At 53.9% G+C, this 19,836-nt stretch overlaps 1 protein-coding gene across 1 annotated transcript in view; it reads left to right on the top strand.

Annotated features, from left to right (window-relative positions):
- Window positions 1–3,652: 3,652 nt before the first annotated feature.
- PKD2L1 (polycystin 2 like 1, transient receptor potential cation channel) overlaps window positions 3,653–19,836 on the top strand; it is a 38,917-nt gene continuing 22,733 nt past the window's right edge. The window contains 2 exon segments of the mRNA XM_008060871.1: window positions 3,653–3,884; window positions 4,677–4,790. Of these exon segments, the coding sequence (XP_008059062.1) occupies window positions 3,653–3,884; window positions 4,677–4,790 (346 nt within the window).

Here is a 19,836-nt window from a genome sequence, read left to right as displayed (position 1 = left end):
CTCTCTTTATCCATGAAAAATTATCTTAGACGAGTGCCCCAAATGAGAAGAACCCCCGGCAGGCTGCGGTGGCTCATGCCTATAATCGTAATACTTTGGAGACCAAGGCAAGAGGATCACATGAGACCAACCCAGCCTGGGCAATGTAGCAAGACCCTGTCTCTACAAAAACATTTTTTAAATTAGCCAAGTGTGGTGGTGCACTTGTGGTCGCAGCTGCACAGGAGGCGGAGGCTGGAGGACCGCTTGAGCCCAGGAATTGGAGGCTGCAGTGAGCTGTGATCACGCCACTGCAATCCAGCCTGGCGACAGAGTGAGACGCTTTCTCGAAAAACGAAAGCAGAAAGGAACCTCTCCACCTCTTCTTTACCTCCTTAAAGTCCCTCTGAGTAGCTGGCGGTTTCCATGGTCCCTCAAGGGACTCAGAGTCACTGAAATCCTTGACTGCAGAACAACCAATGGGCAAGCTTCACCTTCACCTTGAGCCTCAGCCTCCCGACAGCGCGAAGAGCCAGGCTCCTACACCACCAAGCACACCACAGACACCCTCAATCTCCAAGACCCGCCCATCACACCTCTGCCTAGAAGCGACCTCTCTCCCACTGGGCCTCCCCACCTAAGCCGGGTGGGAATCTCCCTCCCAGACCTCACCTGGCCACTCAACTCCAGTTTCAGGGCCGCTTCCTCCAGGAAGCCTGCCTCTTCCTCTAAACTTCACAATGTTTGCTGTCTATGCCATTTAAGCACTCCGTCTCGTTACTCATGCCTCCATTTGCTTCATTTTGGGGGTTTTATTTTGTTTTTTAATTTTTGAGTCAGAGTCTCACTCCGTCGGCCAGGCTGGAGTGCAGTAGCGTGCTCATGGTCACTGCAGCCTCTACCTGCTGGGCTCCAGAGCTCCTTTCGCCTCAGCCTTCCAAGTAGCCAGAACTACAGGCGTGCACCACCACACCCAGCTAATTTCTTGATTTATTGCAGAGACGAGGTCTTGCCAAGTTGCCCAGGCTGGTCTCGAACCCCTGGACTCAGGCAATTCCTCTCTCCTCTGCCTCCCAAAGTGCTGGGATGACAGGCAGGAGCCACTGTGCCCGGCCTTATTTTATTTTTTAATTAACAAATAATAATTGCATATATTTATGGGGCACAATGTGACATTTTAATACATGCATACATTGTGGAATTAGCCGGGTATGGTGGCTCAAGCCTGTAATCCCAGCACCAGCACTTTGAGAGGCCAAGGCCGGAAGATTGCTTGTGCCCAGGAGTTTGAGACCAGCCTGGCAAAATAGCGACCTCGTCTCTACAAAAAAATATATAGACTAGCTGGGCATGGTGGCAAGCACCCGTAGTCCCAGCTACTCAAGAGGCTGAGGCCTAAGCGAGGTTGAGGCTGCGGTGAACTGTGATTGTGCCACTGCACTCTAGCCTGGGTGACAGAGTGAGACCTTGACTCAAGGAATTACCAAATCACAGTAATTAGCATATTCATTGCCTCAGATTTCTATCACTTCTTTGTGGTGAGAACATTTCAAACCCTCTCTTTCAGCTAGTTTGAAATGTGCAACGCATTATTATTGACTAGAGTCACCGTGCTGTGCCCAGCCTACCAGGCCTCATCCTTCCGTCGGTCTGGAACTGTGTCCCACAGGCCGAGTCTCGCCGGCCCAGAACTGGAACCGCCATGCTAGTCTCTACTTCTAGGAGTTCAAGCTTTCAGATTTTTTTTTTGAGTTGGCGTCTCCTCTGTTGCCCAGGCTGGAGTGCAGTGACATGTTCACAGCCACCCCAGTGTCGACCTGCAGGGCTCCGGTGATCCTTCCGCCTCAGCCTTCCAGATAGCTGGAACCATAGATGCGTGCCAACACACCTGGCTAATTTTTTGATTTATTATAGAGATGAGGTCTCGCCAAGTTGCCCTGGCTGGTCTCGAACCGGTGGGCTCAGGCAATCCTCTTGCCTCGTTCTTCCAAAGTGCTGGGATGACAGGCGTGAGCCACCACTCCCAGCCAAGATCTCTCTCTCTTTTTTTTTTTTGGTCAGAGTTTCACTCCATCGCCCAGGCTGGAATGCAGTAGTCTGCTCACGGCCACCCCAGTGTCGACCCACTGGGCTCCAGTGATCCTTCTGCCTCAGCCTTCCAAGTAGCTGGAGCTACAGGTGCACACTACCATGCCTGGCTAATTTTTGATTTATGGTAGAGACGAGGTCTCACCAAGTTGGCCAGGCTGGTCTCGAACCTGCGGGCTCAGGCGATCCTCTCACTTCTGCCTCCCAAAGTGCTGGGAGGACAGGCGTGAACCCTCATGCCCGACCAAGATCTCTTTATAGGGACACTCAAGACTGGTGACTTACGACAGGCTGCTGTTTTACTGAATGTGAAGGTGGGCTTCAGGCCAGTGCAGGGCAGAAACAGGGTGTGCTTGGGAGCCCAGGCCAGGGTTTTACTTCAGAGACCTGGGACCATGAAGAAAGCCAATTGAGCGGAGCGCAGCGTTCATACCTGTCATCCCAGCTCTTTGGGAGGTCGAGGCAGGAGGATCGCTTGAGCCCAGGAGCTCAATACCAGCCTGGACAGCATAGGGAGATCGTGCCTCTACCAAAAAATTAAAATATGAGCCGGGCATGGTGGTGCACCTATAGTCCCAGCTACATGGGAGGCTGAAGGACCACCTGAGCCCCGGAGGTCGAGGCTGCCGTGAGCCGTGATTGTGCCACTGCACCCCAGCCTGGGGGCCGCAGAGTGAGGCCCTAACTCAAAAAAACAAAGCAGCAGCTGGACCCTGGTGTCCGCACATTCCCGTGCGGTGCTCAAGCCTGCCCTGCTGGGCCCGTCTAAGCAGAGCAAGGACAGGCCCAGGCACCACCCCCAGGGAGCCCCAGGCCAGGCTGCCCTTGTCCCTTGCTCTCCGACCCAGCCTCCCAGTCAGGACTCAGCCTTTTCCTGAGTCTGGGGCCTCAGGAGGCCTGTTCTCTTGGGCACCTCATCCTTGAGCCGTGGGAGGGCAAGCCTCCGACCCGGGACTCCACCCTGGGACTCCGACCCAGGACTCTGACCCGGGACTCTGACCTGGGACTCCCAACCCGGGACTCAGACCTGGGGCTGCGCGTCCCTCCTGCTGCCCCTCAGGGGTCGGAGGCCATCTGCAAGCATCAGAGGCCAGGCCCTCTCCCGCCACCATCCCGTCAAAGGGGAGGGAGGGGGGAAGAGGAGCCGTCCTTCTCCCCCTGCTCAAGGGCAGACCGAGGGGCCTCCGCCCCACTGTCTGGGCCGAGGGAGGCCAGCCTCTGGGTCTCCCACCCCACTTGGGTCCCAGGATCCACGGCGGCCCTTTCAGGAGTTTTCGGGATGCGCTCGGCCCCGCCCACCCCCCTTTCCGCTCCCCTGTCCATCTCCGCGGACCTCTGGACTGTCCTCGCGAGCTCCGCCCCCTCCCCGGCACTTGTTCCTCCACCCGCCCTCCCCGCCAGGCGCTGCATCGCTGGAGCTGGCCCTTGCCGGCTCCTCCCCCACGCAGGTCGCCCCCACAAAGGCAGGCGCAGAGGCCGGGTGGGGGCAGCTGTTCCCAGACGGCCTGGCCAGCGGGCTGGGCTGCGCCTCTGCTCACCGTCCTCCAGCTGAGTGGGGCCCGGGCGCCCGACCCCCTCCGTGCCCATGAAGGCTGTGGACAGCCCCAGGCACGAGCCGGGAAAGCCCGGCCAGGGTGCCTGGGACAACCCCGCCTACAGCAGGTCCCCGTCCCCGCCCGGGCCGCTGACCATCTGCACGGTGTCCAGCACGGTGCCCCCGCCGCCCCGGCCCCAGAAGCCCGAAGAGGACGCCCAGGGGAAGGCACGCAGGACCCGAGGGTCCAGCTGCTGCCTCCACGTCTGCCGAAGCATCCGAGGTACCAGCCTGGGGGGAGGGTGTTCCTGGGAGAGTCAGTCACCGCCCGTCAGCGCTCTGGGAGGCTGAGGCCAGAGGATGGCTTGAGCCCAGGAGTTCAAGACCAGCCTGAGGAACACAGCCAGACCCCGTCTCTACAAAAGTCAAAACATTAGCCAGGCTTGATGGCCCACGCCTGTCCTCTCAGTGGTACTCGGGAGGGTGAGGCAGGAGGATAGCCTGAGTCTGGGAGTTTGAGGCTGCAGTGAGCCGTGACTGTGCCTTGGCACTCCAGCCTGGGTGATAAAATTTAAAAAAAAAAGACGGGGTCACCAACAGTTTTGAGGCAGAGCTGTGGTCTGAAGAGGAGGTGGCAGTTCGGCCTCACACCGGAGGTGTGGACCGTCTGGGTTAGAGCCCCACGCTCCAGAGTCACCGGCCAGCGGTTCGCTGGAGCAGGAGCCCAGCCAGGCCATCATTTGGGGGCCCTCAGGGGCATGAGGGAGGCTTGGATGCAGTGACACCCTGACTCTCCACTTGGAACAAGTGCCTCACTTTTGCCTCTTCACCCCTGTCTACCTCGGGGCATCTGATCACCGAGGGCCGGCCGGGGCGTGGGTATGCCAGTCGAAGCCAGCCAAGGGATACAGTGATGGGCGCGGAAGGGCTGGATGGATGGGGCTGAAAGCCAGGGGTGACGGCCGGGAGTGAAGGCCGAGGGTACAGGCCAGGGTGAAGACCAGGGGTGCTGGGTGAGATAACTGGGAAGAACGCTGCCAGCAGGAGTCCCAGGCCTCTCTCCAACTCCCCTCAGGACTCTGGGGAACGACCCTGACGGAGAACACAGCGGAGGACCAGGCACTGTATGTGAAGACCACCCTGCGGGAGCTGCTGGTCTACGTGGTGTTCCTGGCAGACGTCTGCCTCTGTGAGTCGCGTTTGTCTGCACAGACGTCTGCCCGCGAGGCGCCTCTGCGCGCACGATCGCTGTGTCCGTGTCTCTGCGGGCAGCATGGGGGGGACGGGTCCCTCGTCCCGGCAGCTGTGTCCTGGCAGCTTCCGTGCCAACATTCGAGCCCTATGCACACCTCCCTGGCTTAAGATACTTCGTTTACAAAGAACTTGTCGGTCGAGGAGGGCCGAGGGAGGCAAGGCTGTTGGCGAAAGGGATGTTTGCGGGACAGACCAGGGGAGCCCCGCTGTAAGGTCAGGGCGCCGCCCCGGGCTCGGTCGCTGCTGTCCGCTGGCAGGCAGAGGCGTCTGCACTTCTGCCAAGAACGGAAGATCGCTCCTTTCCGTTTGGAAACACTAGGGTGGTGGGCTTTACATTGTCACGACACCATTTCCCATCCGTGTTTCTTGAGAGGCAGGAAGACGAAGAGTCGGGAGGTCTGGGAACTCAGATGCCTGGGAAGAGGGTTCGAGGTGCAGGGGTGATCCCAGGGCTGAGAGCAGCAAGGGGAAGGACAGGCAGGCAGACTGCAGGGACACGCAGTCAGAGAACTGCAGGGAATGGTGTGGTTGGACCAAACAGGTCAAGGGCAGTGAGGCCTAGCGGTCATGGTCAGAGCTCCATCCTTGGTGAATTACTTCTTTCAGAAATGGCGCAAGTGCGGCTTGCCTGTGGGTGCCTTGGTATTGTGTGTGTAGCGGTGCTTGTGTGTGTGTGTGTGTGTGTGTGTGTGTGTGTGTACACGAAAGCTGTAGGTTGTGCCAGGAAGTGCCTCCGTGCCCAGGGGTCCCTGTCCTCTTTCAAGGGGGCCTGAAGCTCTCGGAAGTGGCATCAGGGAGCCTGGCCGCGTGAGTGCTGATGGGAGGTGTTATCCTCTTGAGCCGACCCCCTGCACCCCCTGGGAGAGCTGGGCCAAAAGCCCTCACTCTGGTGTGATCTGTCAGATTCCCTGTGCTGGGCAGAGGGGCGTCTCCAATCTGGACCGCCGGCCACTCGGCACACGAAGAGGAGAGGTGCCGTGCGTGTGAGGCACAGCGGCCGGGGCGGTGTCCTCGGTTGCGGGGCGCGCCCATTCCCTTTCGGCAAACAAATGACTGGCAGGCATTCCTGTGCTGACATATTGATTTTTGGTCTCAGCCAGCTGTCAGCGAGGAGTGTTTATCTCCTTTTCAGGTCCCGTGACGGCAGCGAACCCCACGGGCAGAGGCGCTGTCCACACGCAATTGAAATGTCTCTGTCCTTAGCTCAGCCTTTGGGGCGCTTCTGCTCCCCGGAGTTACCATGAGCCATCTCCAACTCCTCCGTCTGGGGCGGGAATGGGGTGGGAGCGTGGTCTTGGAAGCCCAGTTCCGTCGTCTCAGGGCGCTGGCGCGTGACGGGTCATCTGTGACCTCCGAAGTGGCAGTCACACACCGAGTCTGACCACTACAGAATCTGGCCCGGTGCAGAGGCTCACACTTGTCATCCCAGCACTTTGGGAGGCTGAGGCGGGAGGGTTGCTTGAGCCCAGGAGCCTAGGCAGCATAGCAAGACCTTGTCGCTGTATTAAATAATAAATAATAAAATAATAATAATAATGACAGAATCCTTGAGCGGCCAGGGGCTTTGGAGGCCGTTCAGGTCAAGGACGCAGAAACCTCTCCCGGGGCTCTGTCAAGCGGCCAATCGGCCCGTCCTGGGGAGGGTCCATGGGGGCTTCACTGTTTCCTGTTCCGCTGACGGACAGCTCTCTTTCTTTCCGTTTGTGAAGCCCCATCTTCTGTTCCAGACATTGGCCTGAGGGACGCATAGGAGACCGATTCTTGGGTCTTTCCCTCAGGGACTCACCTTCCAGAATGTTCCTTCTTCTTCTGAGCCATCTGCTTCTCTATTACTCTCTGAAGTGACAACCTTTCAACCATTTGAGTGACTGTAGCTTCCTCTTGGTCATCTGTTCTCCAGGGGAAATAATTTCTGTTTTATCACTAAACCATTTACTATAACATGGTTTCCAAGCCTGGGCAACACAGCAAGACCCCATCTCTACAAAAAATTTTAGAATTAGTCAAGTGTCGTGCTGTTTGCTTGTAGTCACAGCTACCCGGGAGGCTGAGGTGGGAGAATCGCTTGAGACCAGGAGTTCAGGGCTACAGTGAGCTATGATCTCCCACTGCACTCCAGCCTACGTGACAGAGTGAGACCCTGTCTCTGTCTCTGTCTCCCATCTCCCCATCTCTCTTTCTCTCTCTCTCTCTCTCTCTCTCACATACACACACACACACACACACACACACACACACACACACACACACACACACACACGGTTTCCGGAAGTGGTATTATACAGAGATAGAAGGCATGGGCTCTGAATTTGCACAGATTTGAGTTCAAATGCCATGTTCCACCGTTGACCTTGAGGAACCTCGAGCAATTTCCACTATTGAGCATTGAGGGACCTCGAGCAATTTCCGCCATTGACCTTGAGGATCCTTGAGCAGTTTGCTTAGCGTCTTTGCGTCCCAGCCTTCTCCTCTGCACTTAGAGATCCGACAGGCTGTGTGAGAGGGTATCTGTGAGGTCATTACTCAGTGCCTAGCAGGGACTAAACTGACTTCAGAGCGCCCCCAGCTTGGTCGCCTGTCTCCAACCTGGTCTCTATGAGGCCGGGTACTGGACAAAACATGCTCCAGGCGGTCTGACCAGCTCAGAGTCCTGCGAGGCTGCTAGCTCTGTGGGATACGATCGGGGGGGTCTGCGAGGACGTGCAGAGGATGTGATGTCTAAGCCGACACCTGGCAGATGATGAGGACGGAGCCCCCTGAAAGGGAGGTGAAGGGACTGGAGGTTCTCAGGACGAGGGGACAGCAGGTGGCCCAGAGGGGACAGAAGGCACAGGCTGGTTAAAGGGTACCGATGTGGCAGGGCAGAGAATTTGAGAACGAGACTGGCTAGGAGCAGGAGCAGATCACGAAGGCCTTAGGAGGCAGGATGTGGAGCCTGGACTTTATCCTGTGGCCACGGGAGCCATTGGGGGGCCACAAGCATAGAAGTAACAGGATGCATTTGAGTTCTCTTGGGGAGGGCAGCTGCCCGGGCCTTGTGTCTGAGAGGTATTTCTGGGAAAAGTTCAGTGGGGAGATGATGGCATTGTACTACGCATAGAGATAAGATATTTTGTTTGTTTGTTTAGAGATGGGATCTTGCTATGTTGCCCAGGCTGGTCACAAACTCCTGGACTCAAATGATTCTCCTAGCTCAGCCTCCTGAGTCCCTGGGACTACAGGTGCATGCCGCCGTATCCACCTACTTTTATTTTATTTTTGTAGAGAGGAAGTCTTGCTGTGTTGTCCAGGCTGGTCCCAAACGCCTGGGATCAAGTGATCCTTCCACCTCGACCTCTCAAAGGGCTGGGATTACAGGTGTAAGCCACCACACCCGGCTGAATGGGGTGTTTTTTAACCCTCACAAAAACCCAACCAGAGTCACTGAGTCACTCTAATGGCAACCGAGCCTGCTGGCTCAGCAAGTGGGCTCTGAAGTCAGACTGTCTGGGCTCCAAGTCGGACGCTCCCCTTATGAGCTGGTGACCCTCAGCACGCTTGCTAACCTCGCTTGGCCTTGGCTTACAGTCAGACCCACCTGACAAGACTGTGGTGAAGGTTCAAGGAAGTAGCCCACAAAGATGCTTAGCGAGTGTCGGTCCAGCACATGGTCTATGCTGCTGTTGTTTTCAACTCACAGCAGATGTTAGGAGACTGGGTTCAGCACCCTGGACCCAGCCAGCAATGGAGCACAGGGGCGGGAGGACCAGTCTGTCTCCCGGCAAATCCCTGATGCCTTTAAGCCTCTGAGAGGCCCCAGCACCTGCGGAGGCAGGCGCTCAGCAAAGCACTGAAATCATTTTTTTCTTTTTGAGTCGGGGTCTCCCTCTGTCACCCAGGCTGGAGTGCAGTGGCCCCATCACTGCTCACTGCAGCCTCAACCTGCTGGGCTCAGGCGACCCTTCCGTCTCAGCCTCCTGAGTAGCTGGGACTACAGGTGTGTGCCACCATGCCCAGCAATTTTTTTTTTTTTTTGTAGAGACAAGGTCCTGTTACCCAGGCTGGTCTTGAACTCCTGGACTCAAGCAGTCCTTCCTCCTCGGCCTCCCAAGGTGCTGGGATTACAGGCATGAGCCACACTGCTTGGCCCCAAATCATGAAACTACCTGAAGATGGGCCGTTTAACTGCTTTTGACCCTGAGAATCAAAGTCCACACTCACAAAGTACCACCCCCAAGAACTTTTTATGAGGCAGAATCTGGAGCCTTCACACCCAGATGGTTTCTGAACCATTCTGTAAAATAGTACCAGCACCGGTGTGCCGACCCCGCCCTCTCGCCTCCTTCCTGCAGACATGCCCTCAGGCAGCATGGAGCCTTGGCCGTGCTCTCCGTGGGGGCTTCTTGGGCGCTCTCCAAGGTCCTGGCCTCGCCTCCTGGGCCTCTTGGCTCCCAGCTGTTCTGAGTCCCCGCCATCTGCATTCTCAGTGGGGACAGTGTAGCTCCCAGGCGGTAAAAATAGTTTCTCAGAGGACAAAAAAGAAAAAATCCCTAAGATACTACAATAGCTTTTAGGCCCTCCAAAAAGCCACAGTACATAAGCAAACATAGTCTATCTGTGGTACAAAGACTTAATTGGCGTGGGTAGCAACTAGGAAGAAAATATCTAAAGAGGGTCCTGGCCAGGTGTGGTGGCTCACACCTGAAACCCCAGCACTTTGGGAAGTCGAGGCGGGAGGATTGCTGGAGCCCAGGAGTTCGAGACCCGCCTGGGCAACTTAAAAAATTAGCTGGGCATGGTGGCCTGCACCTGTAGTCTCAGTTACTTGGAAGGCTGAGGCAGGAGGATTGCTTGAGCCTAGGAGATTGAGACCAGCCTGAGCAATATAGTGAGACCTCGTCTCTACAAAAAAATTAGCCGGGCGTGGTGGTGTGTATTTGTAGTCTCAGCTAGTCAGGAGGCTGCAGTGGAAGGATTGTGTGAGCCCAGGAGGTTGAGGAGGCGGTGAGCTGTGATTGTGCCACTGCACTCCAGCCTGGGCGACAGAGTGAGACCCCGATTCAATAAACAAACAGATAAATAAAGAGGCTCTGGGGACATGGATAATACAAACCTGGTTAAGAATGCTGAGCTCGACCAGGCGTGATGGCTCAGCCTGTCATCCCAGCACTTTGGGAGGCCGAGGCGAGAGGATTGCCCGAGCTCCTGGCTTCGAGACCAGCCTGGGCAACTTGGTGAGACCTCTTCTCTACAATAGATCAAACAAAACTAGCCAGGCGTGGTGGCGTGCATCTGTAGTTCCAGCTACTCGGAAGGCTGAGGCAGAAGGATCGCCGGAGCCCAGCAGGTCGAGGCTGCGGTGGCCGGGAGTGTGCCCCTGCACTCCAGCCTGGGTGACGGAGTGAGACTTCGACTCAAAAAAATAAAAAGAGTGCTGAGATGGACCCGCCCAGTCTTGCCAGTCCATGTGCTGGATGGGGCTCTCGGGCCTGAGGACCCAGGACTCAAGGCCTGAGAGTGGAGGAGGCCCGGGAGTCATGCAGGAAGCTGCCACTCTGTCCCGGTAGGATGTATTTCTCTAAGCCCTGGAGGGACATACAGGTGGGCATGCTGATGTGTCAGCGTGTGCCTCCCTGTCAGTCCTGTGACCGAGGTTAAAGGCACCAGGACCCATGCCTAGTATCCAGTAAACACTTGGCATGACGGATCGAACACACTGGAGTCGAACCACCTGGACTCTAGTGCTATTCATAATAGCTCTTCTACTTCCTGGCTGCGTGGTCTTGAACCCTTCCTGTTGGTAGAACGGGGGTAACAATACTTGTCTTATGGAGATAACACTTACAAAGACTCTAATGCCATCATTGTCCATCAAGATCTTCAAATTATCTAGGGGGATTTCAAAACCTCTAGACTGGCTGGTTTTTTTTGTTTGTTTGTTTGTTTAAAACCTTTCAAGAAAGAAGCCAGTCGGGAAAGGCTCCGTGTTGTAGGATTCCAACTCTCTGCCGTTCTGGAAAAGAGAAACTACAGAGACAGGAACATTTGCAGGTGGCTTCAGGGATTGCGGAGATGGCGGGACGAACAGGCATGGGGGATTTTTAGGGCAGTGCATAACAGTAGATACCTGTCATTATGTATGTGTTAAAACCCATGGAATGCGGCCTGGGCAACATAGCAAGACCTAGTCTTTCCAAAAAAAAATTAGCCAACTGCCGGGATCTCATTTCCAGGATCTGGGTTCCTGGGGGCATGGGGAGGAGGAAATAGCCAGCAAATCTAGGCATCGTCCACCCAGTGATGTGGCATAGGACGGCCCCAGTAAACCACCGCAGTCAGCAGTATGGACCTCACTTCTTTGTTATCCTCTATTCCAGGGCCTTGGAGGGCCTAGAAACCGGCCCTGCTTGGAGTCTCATCTGGCTAAAATAGAGCTATCTTTTCTAGGCAGGTGACATATATGCCCGTCCATCTACGGATGATAACAATACCCATCGTCGGCCCTTTAACCCTACCAGAGCGTGTTCACACTGATTATCTCCTTGATCCAGACGGCAATACTGTAAGGGACAGATGGCATTATTTCCTTTTGTTGCTATTATCGTCATTAGGAAGAGTTCAGTCATTCAGAACTGGTCCTGATGGGGGGAGTCAGTGCTGTTCCCGTTATTCCTCCGTGGAGAAAGTGCTGGGGAATAACCTTCCGCCTTTCCCTCCCCAGGCCACTGTCATGATATTTATGAAAGGGCTTCCAACCCTTTGTCTTCTTAGAGGGATGGCTGTAGCCTTTTGTTGGCGGAGGAAACATTGAAGTTCTTTGTGTAGACACAATGGCTGTTTGTTTTAGGAGACGGTATTGTTATCTCAAAGGTGCACCTGGGACCAGCCCTGTGGAGGAGAGGCTGGAAGCTGGATGAGGCTGGGTCTGGTCACCATGGAGCCCAGGAGGGGGGCAGGGACCCTCAGCCTTCGGTGATTCACCTCTACACGTCAGTGAATGTCAATCGCATGCTCTCTATCCATCACTGGTTGTAAAGAAATGCCTCCCCCTCCTCACTCTGCTTTCTTTAGCGGATTTCAAGGTCCCTCAGATGGGCAGAATTGCAGTAACAGGAGAGGCTGAAGTGAACTTGGAGACGGCGGACAGGATACCGTTCTTTTTCGAGTCAGAGGGTCTCTGTCACCGGGCTGGGGTGCAGTAGTATGATCATGGCTACCATAGCCTCCACCTGCTGGGCTCAGGCGAGCCTTCTGCCTCGTCTTTCAAGTAGCTGGAACTACAGGCACATATCACCACACCTGTGCTAATCTTTTTATTGATTGTAGAGATAAGGTCTTGCCGAGTTGCCCAGGCTGGTCTCGTACCCTTGGACTCAGGCAATCCTCTTGCCTCAGCCTCCCAAAATGCTGGGATTACAGGCCTGAGCCACCACGCCTGGCCAAGATACAGTTCTTGACTGAGCATTTCTAGAATCAACAAGGAAAGAAACAGAAATACACTGGGAGCTCAGGAAGTGTCTGCAGGTGAGCATCTAAGTGGCTGTCATGGTGTCAGAAGATAATGGGTCACATAGACCCATGATTTTTATTTATTTGCTTGTTTGCATTTTGGGTTGAGGTTTCAGTCTGTCACCCAGGCTGGAGTGCCGTGGCATGATCGGGGCTCACCACAGCCTCAGCCTCCCGGGTCCAGGCAATCCTTCTGCCTCGGTCCTCAGTAGCTGGGACTACAGACGTGCACCGCCACGCCCGACTAATTTTTTGATTTTTTTTGTAGAGATGATGTCTTGCTATGTTGCCCAGGCTGGTTGCAAACCCCTGGGCTCAAGCAATCTTCCCGCCTCAACTTCCCAAAGTGGTGCGATTACAGACACGAGCCTCCTCACCCAGCAGAGAGGCACGATTTTAGTGAAGGCATAGTCACATGATGAAAAACAGCACATTTGGGAGGCCAAGGCAAGAAGACCGCCTGAGCCTGGGGGTTCTTGACCAGTCTAGTCAACTTGGTGAGATCTCGGCTCTACAATAAATTGAAAAATGACTCGGGTGTGGTGGGACATGCTGTGCTTTCAGCTACTGGAAGGCTGAGGCAGAAGGATCACCTGAGCCCAGCAGGGCGAGGCTACAGTGGCCGTGAGCATGCCACTACGCTCCTCCAGTCTGGGCAACAAGAGTGAGACTCCAACTCAAAAAAAAAAAAAGAAAGAAAGAAAGAAAAGAAAACAGCACAGGATCTGGAATAAGGTGACCCGGTCCACATGACAGTGCCACCAGTTATTACCTATGCATCTTGACCAAGGTAGTTCAAGATATTTAAACCTCTCCAAGCCTTGATTTTCTTCTTGGGAGAGGGTAATGCCTGCCTTTGTGAGGTCGGTGGAAAGCAAGGCATTTGGTGCAGTGATTGGAATACAGTAGGCGCTCAGTAAATACCAGCCACCCTTCTCCATCAGGGTAGACATTAGGAAAGGGTCGGCCGGGTTCAGTGGCTCAACCTGTGATCCCACACTTTGGGAGGCCCAGGTGAGTGAATTGCCTGAGCACGCGGGTTCGGGACCCGCCTGGGCAACTTGGTGAGACCTCATCTCTACGACAAATCAAAAAATTAGCCAGGCACGGTAGCGCGTGCCTGTAATTCCCGCTACTCGGAAGGATCGCTGGAGCCCAGCAGGTCGAGGCTGCGGTGGCTGGGAGCGGCCACTGCACTCCAGTCTGGGTGACAGAGTGAGACTCTGACTCAATTTAAAAAAAAAAAAAGAAAGAAAGAAAGTGCTAAATGCATCTCCATGCTTTGGGCTGGAGGAGTTGAGCTCAAATCTGCGTTCTGCGGGCACCAGTGGCCAAAAAAAGAGCCCGTCGTTCGGGCCAGAAGGCATGCGTCCAAGCACAGGCTCTGCCCCTAACCAGCTGGACGACACCAGGCAAACCACATGAACTCTGAACTTAAGGCTTCTCAGGAATCTCTACTCCCGGATAAGATGAAACACCAGTCCTGTCTGTTGCACAGCTGCCCCGAAAGCAGTGAGATATCGGCTGGACGCAGTGGCTCACGCCTGTAATCCCAGCACTTTGGGAGGCCGAGATGAGAGGATGACCTGAGCGCATGGGTTCACGAACAGCCTGGGCAACTCGCAAGACCTCATCTCTACAATAAATCAAAAAATTAGCCAGGTGTAGTGGCGCGGGACTGTCGTTCCAGCTGCTTGGAAGGTTGAGGCGGAAGGATCACCGGAGCACAGCAGGGGTGGCTGTGAGCGTGCCACTGCACTCTAGCCTGGGCGATGGAGTGAGACTCCAACTCCAAAAATAAAAAGCAAACAGTGGGAGAAGGTACACAGGGGAGGCATTGTAGCGACATGGATAGCCCTCTCCTGTGCTACTGGGTGGTGGCCGCAGAAGGCCAAGGTTTAGTCCCAGGCAGACCCTCAGGACTGAGCAGAGGTTCCAGACACAGAAATAAGGTACAAGGCAGTGGCTCTCGATGGTGAGCTCTGAGGAGCCGGGGGCTTCCAGAGCCCCTTTCGGGGGGCTTGTGAAGGCCTCTCTTACCCCAAACATATTCGCATGAGGTCATATTTTCTCCATGACTTCAGTTTTTTTGGGGGGGCTTAAAAAACAAGCGTGAGCCACCATGCCCGGCCAAGATACCGTTCTTGACTGAGCATTTCTAGAATCAACAAGGAAAGAAACAGAAATACACTGGGGGCTCAGGAAGTGTCCGTGGGTGAGCCTCTATGTGGCTGTCATGATGTCAGAAGATAATGGGTCGCATAGACCCATGATTTTTATTTATTTGTGTGCTTGTATTTTGAGTCGAGTTCTCACTCTGTCACCCAGGCTAGAGTGCAGTGGCATGATCGGGGCTCACCACAGCAAATTATCATTTGGAGGACGGCCCCTTTGGGGACAGGCTGTCCCCGCTAAGTGAGTGTTCTAGGAACCCATCGGCATCCGTGGACCAGCAGGTATTGCTGGGAGAGGCTGCGTTCAGCTTCACTGAATTCTTTTTTCTGAGTTGGAGTCTCACTCTGTCGCCCAGGCTGGAGTGCAGTGGCACGCTCTCGGCCACCGCAGCCTCGACCTGCTGGACTCCGGCGATCCTTCCGCCTCAGCCTTCCGAGTAGCCGGAACTACAGGCGTGCGCACCACGCCCGGTTAATTTTTTGATTTATTGTAGAGACGAGGTCTTGCCAAGTTGCCCGGGCTGGTCTCGAACCGGTGGGCTCAGGCAATCCTCTCACCTCAGCCTTCCAAAGTGCTGGGATTATAGGCGTGAGCCACCCCAGCCAGCTTCAGTGAATTTTTTTGGAGAGTCTTTCAATGTGTTTGCCCCATTTCCCGATGGTTGATTGACGAGAGCATCTGCGCACACCGCACGAGTGTTCGGCAGTTTTTGACCCAAAACACTTGTTCACTCGATCTCGCCCAGAGTAACTTTTTTTGGGTCCCAGATGATAAAAGTCCTCAAAGGGAAATATGTTGCCGACGTGGAAGAGGCGAAACAAAAAACGGCAGAAGTACTAAGAAACATCAAGATGGACAAGTCCAACAACTGTTTTGAACAGTGGGAAAAGCATCTCGATAAGTGCATGAAATCAAACATAGAGGACTTTGAAAGTGACTGAGGTTTAAACATGGAAGAATCAATTCACAATATTTTGTAACTAAATTGTGTAACTATTGCAGCAGATTGAATGCAGATCAAATCCATCCGTCCTCTATGAAACCAGACACTAGGGAGATTTGCAAACACAGAAAACAATGCCACTTTTCTCGTTTATTTTTCTGTTTTGTGTGAAAAAATAGTTCTTTTTCCTCAGCCGGTCACAGTGCTTCACACCTGTAATTCCAGCACTTTGGGAAGCAGAGGCAAGAGGATTGTCTGAGCCCAGGCAACTTGGTGAGACCTCATCTCTACAATAAATCAAAAAATTTAGCCGGGTGTGGTGGTGAACACCTGAGATTACAGCTACTTGGAAGCCTGAGGATTACCTGAACGCAGCAGGTCCTGGCTGCAGTGGCCGTGAGCATGCCACTGCACTCCAGCCTGGGTGACGTGGTGAGACTCTGATAAAAACATGTTATTTGTGTTTACCTGTATTGAGTTTGCTATAATTATTTTTAAATGCAGGAATTAATAAACATTTAACTTTTCCTTTAGCTTTAATTTTTGGCCTTTTGCGTTGGGGTCTCACTCTGCCACCCAGGTTGGAGTGCAGTGGCACAATCATGACTCATCAAGCCTCCCAAGTATTTGGGACTCCAGGCAAGTGCCACCACCCCAGGATAATTTTTTAATTTTTTGTAGAGACGAGGTCTTGCTATGTTACCCAGGCTGGTCTTGAACTTCTGGGCTCAAGCAATCCTCCCGCCTCAGTCTCCCAAAGTGCTGGGATTACAGGTGTGAGCCACTACGCCAGGCTCCTTTGGTTTTAATTTCTTTTTTTTTTTTGAGTCGGACTCTCACTCTGTTGCCCAGGCTGGAGAGCAGTGGCACGCTCATGGCCACCGCAGCCTCAACCTGCTGGGCTCAGGCGATCCTTCTGACTCAGCCTTCAAAGTAGCTGGAGCTACAGGCGTGCACCACCACGCCCGGCTTAGTTTTAGTTTCTAATATCATAGTGATTGACAGATAAACCCAAATAAACACACATTTTTTTTTTTTTTTTGAGTTCTCAACATGTTTCAGAGCTGAAAGCAGTTCCGAATAGTTCACAAACTGCTGTCTCAGATACGGACTCTGAGCTGGTCAGATCAGATTGTTCCAAAGCCTGGAGTGAAAGAACAGGGCAGGCAAAGAGAACACATTAGCACATGTGCAGGCCAGGATGAGTTCCTGGGTCGTCCATTCAAATATTTAGGAAGCCCTACTGTGTGTCGGGCCTTAGTGCAGGTGCCGACCGAGGCGTTTGCAGTGCGGGAAGCCACACCCTCTGCCTGCAAGGATGGGCAACCGCGGTGGAGATGTCCTGGGGCTGGGGACCCTGTGGGGGCCATCTGGGACGCTTCAGGTCCCACTCAAGTCTGAGGTGGCCTGGCCTCTTTGCCGTTTGCTGGCCTGCGTGTTCGTTTTAACGATGTAAAAGCTGTCTTTTAAAAACTGTACAACCATTTTTAAGTTGCTGCCAGGAAGGCCCAAAGTCATTGCCATTTGCCTGCGGGCTTGTTTGTTTCCAACGTTGGCTGTCAGCCTGGAGGAGGCAGCCCTGGCCAACCGAGGCCTCCAGCTACGAATGTGCAAGCCCGTTGCCTTAGTCCAGGACCAAAGGGCAAAGGAGGAGAAAAAAGGTGTGAAACAGTCTTTCTCCTCACTCCATGTCCATATTATTCTTCTCCCTTTCCCCCACCAAAAAAAAAAAATTTTTTACAGGGAGTAGTTGACTTGTTTGTTTATTATTGTTAGTGCTATTTTAAACACAGTCTCACTCTGTTGCCCAGGCTAAAGTGCAGCGGCCTGATTATAGCTCCCTGCAGCCTTGAAATCCTGATCTTTAAAAAAAAAATTTTTAATTGTAAAGATGTGGGGTTGGCCGGACATGGTGGTTCAAGCCTGTCATCCCAGCACTTTGGCAGGTCAAGGCGAGAGGATTGCCTGAGCCCAGGGATTCAAGACCAGCCTGGGCAACTTGGTAAGACCTCGTCTCTACAATAGATCGAAAAATTAGCCAGGCGTGGTAGCATGCACCTGTAGTTCTGGCTACTCGGAAGGCTGAGGTGGAAGGATCGCCGGAGTCCGGTGGGTGTCGGACGCTGGGGTGGCCGTGAGTGCGCCACTGCACTCCATCCTGGAAGACAGAGTGAGACTCCAACTCGAAATAAATAAATAAATACATAAATAAATGCATAAATAAATAAAGATGTGGGGTACAATTCAGGGTTAGGTATACAAATGTTCATTATGCAGGGACCCTTGTTGATGAGGTGTGTCTCCCCCCACCTCCCTGGCATCCCACTACTGCCAATTCTTTTCTTTTTTTTTTTTGAGTTGGAGTCTCACTCTGTCACCCAGGCTGGAGTGCAGTAGCCGCTCCCGGCCACCGCAGCCTCGATCTGCTGGGCTCTGGCAGTCCTTCCACCTCAGCCTTCCAAGTAGCTGGGACTACAGGTGTGTGCTACCACGCCCACCTAATTTTTTATGTATTGTAGAGATGAGGTCTCGCCAAGTTGCCCAGATGGGTCTCAAACCCGCGGGCTCAGGCAATCCACTCACCTCAGCCTCCCAAAGCACTGGGATGACAGGCTGAGCCACCGAGCCCAGCTGCCAGTCCTTTTCTTATCGTATTACGATAATTGTTCAGGGTCCACTTATGAGTGAGAACATGTGATACTCGGTTCTCTGCTTCTGTGATCGATCACTCAGTATTATTGACTCTAAGTCCATCCAAGTTGCTGTGAAGTTCCTAATTTTGTCCTTCTTTTCAGCCATGTAATATTCCACTGTGTATATGTACCATGCATGTGCAGGTATCTTTTTCATAGAGTGATTTGAATTCCTCCGGGAATATTCCCAGTAGGGGGATTGCAGGGTCATATGGAAGGCCAATTTTTAGATCCTTTTGGAATTGACAAGCTGTTTTCCACAGAGGTTGTACTAGTTTACACTCCCACCAACAGCGTAGAAATGTTCCCTTTGCCCCACATCCTCTCCAGCATCTGTTGGGTTTTGAAACTCCTGATCTTAAATGATCCGCTTCAGCCATAGCTGGGACCACGGGCGCGTACCACCACATCCGGCTAATTTTCGTCCCATTTTTTTGCAGAGACAGGGTGTCACTATGTTGGCCAGGCTGGTCTCGAACTCCTGGCCTCAAGTGACCCTCCTGCCCAGTCTCCCAAAGTACTGGGATTGTAGGCGTGAGCCACCGTACCCTGCCTAGACACATACAAATATGTCCGGACTGTAGATGCTATGGTTGGAAGGATACACGTAGGAGGCACTCCCAAGGTGCTGATGGCTGGTGGCAATCACGCCAGCGGGAGGGTCCTTTGAGGCACTCATGGAAGAGAAGTCACACTTCAGGGCAGCTGCAGGGGAGGCCGGCTTGCAGCAAAGGCGTGAGTCACGGTGCCCGGCCTCTTCAAGCAGTTCTGAAGCCACCTATGAGTTGCCAAAGCACCAGCTAAGGTTAAACCAAGTCTGTGTGACTCCAGCGCTCTGGTCCCCCTTGCATCGCATTCAGAATGGACTAGAACAGGGATGTTGCCTCCCAGTCACACGTGTGTCCTGTGCCCTGTTCCCTGCGTGCTTCTCCAATCCCGTAGGTGTCTGATCTCAGTCTCCCATCCCCTGAGACAATGGCACATTGATTCAGTGTGGACAAGGATCTCTAGGTCTCTTCTCGTGCTGTGCTGAGCTCTCGGGGTCACTAGAAACTTCAGGGAGACACTAACAAGTCCTTGCATCATTTCCCATTTCCCAAGGCGGTCACCCTCCAGCCTCATCGGGTTTCCTTCAGGAGCGACTCATAAAACTTGCTGACCCCAAGTCTGATTCCTTAAGAGAAAACTGGCCACGTGCAGCTGCGGGGTCCTTGGAACTTGATCCCGCTGAGCCTGAGCCCCGCGAGGCCTGGCCGTGCCCAGAGACTGTTGCAGAAGCTCCCACAGTGTGGGCTCTGCAAACATACCAGTGTGGGAGGCGCTGGCGTTATGCCACCCTTCAGCGCCTGCCCTGGGCATCTCACCCTTCCCTCATTTCCAGGCTCCTACTGGCTCCCGCCTCCTGTCCGTCCTGAGATACCCGGGGCGCTTGGGATCACCACACCGTGTGGGTGGATGGCAGTGAGGACAGTGTTGAAAGGGAGGATTGCCCAAGGAGGAGGAGGAACAGAGGAAGGAGACGGAGACAGAAAAGAACACCGACAAAGGGCTCTTGGAAGAGGGCCCTCTCCGTAAGGAAAAGAACCCGGGAGTCTCACTCTGTCACCCAAGCTGGAGAACAGGGCACGCTCCCGGCCACCGCAGCCTCGACCCGCTGGGCTCCGGCGATCCTTCCACCTCAG

This window comes from Carlito syrichta, unplaced genomic scaffold (assembly GCF_000164805.1).
Source record: "Carlito syrichta isolate Samal-C Ts95f unplaced genomic scaffold, Tarsius_syrichta-2.0.1 Scaffold304751, whole genome shotgun sequence".
NCBI lineage: Eukaryota > Metazoa > Chordata > Mammalia > Primates > Tarsiidae > Carlito > Carlito syrichta.
This window is presented reverse-complemented; position numbering and strand designations above follow the sequence as displayed.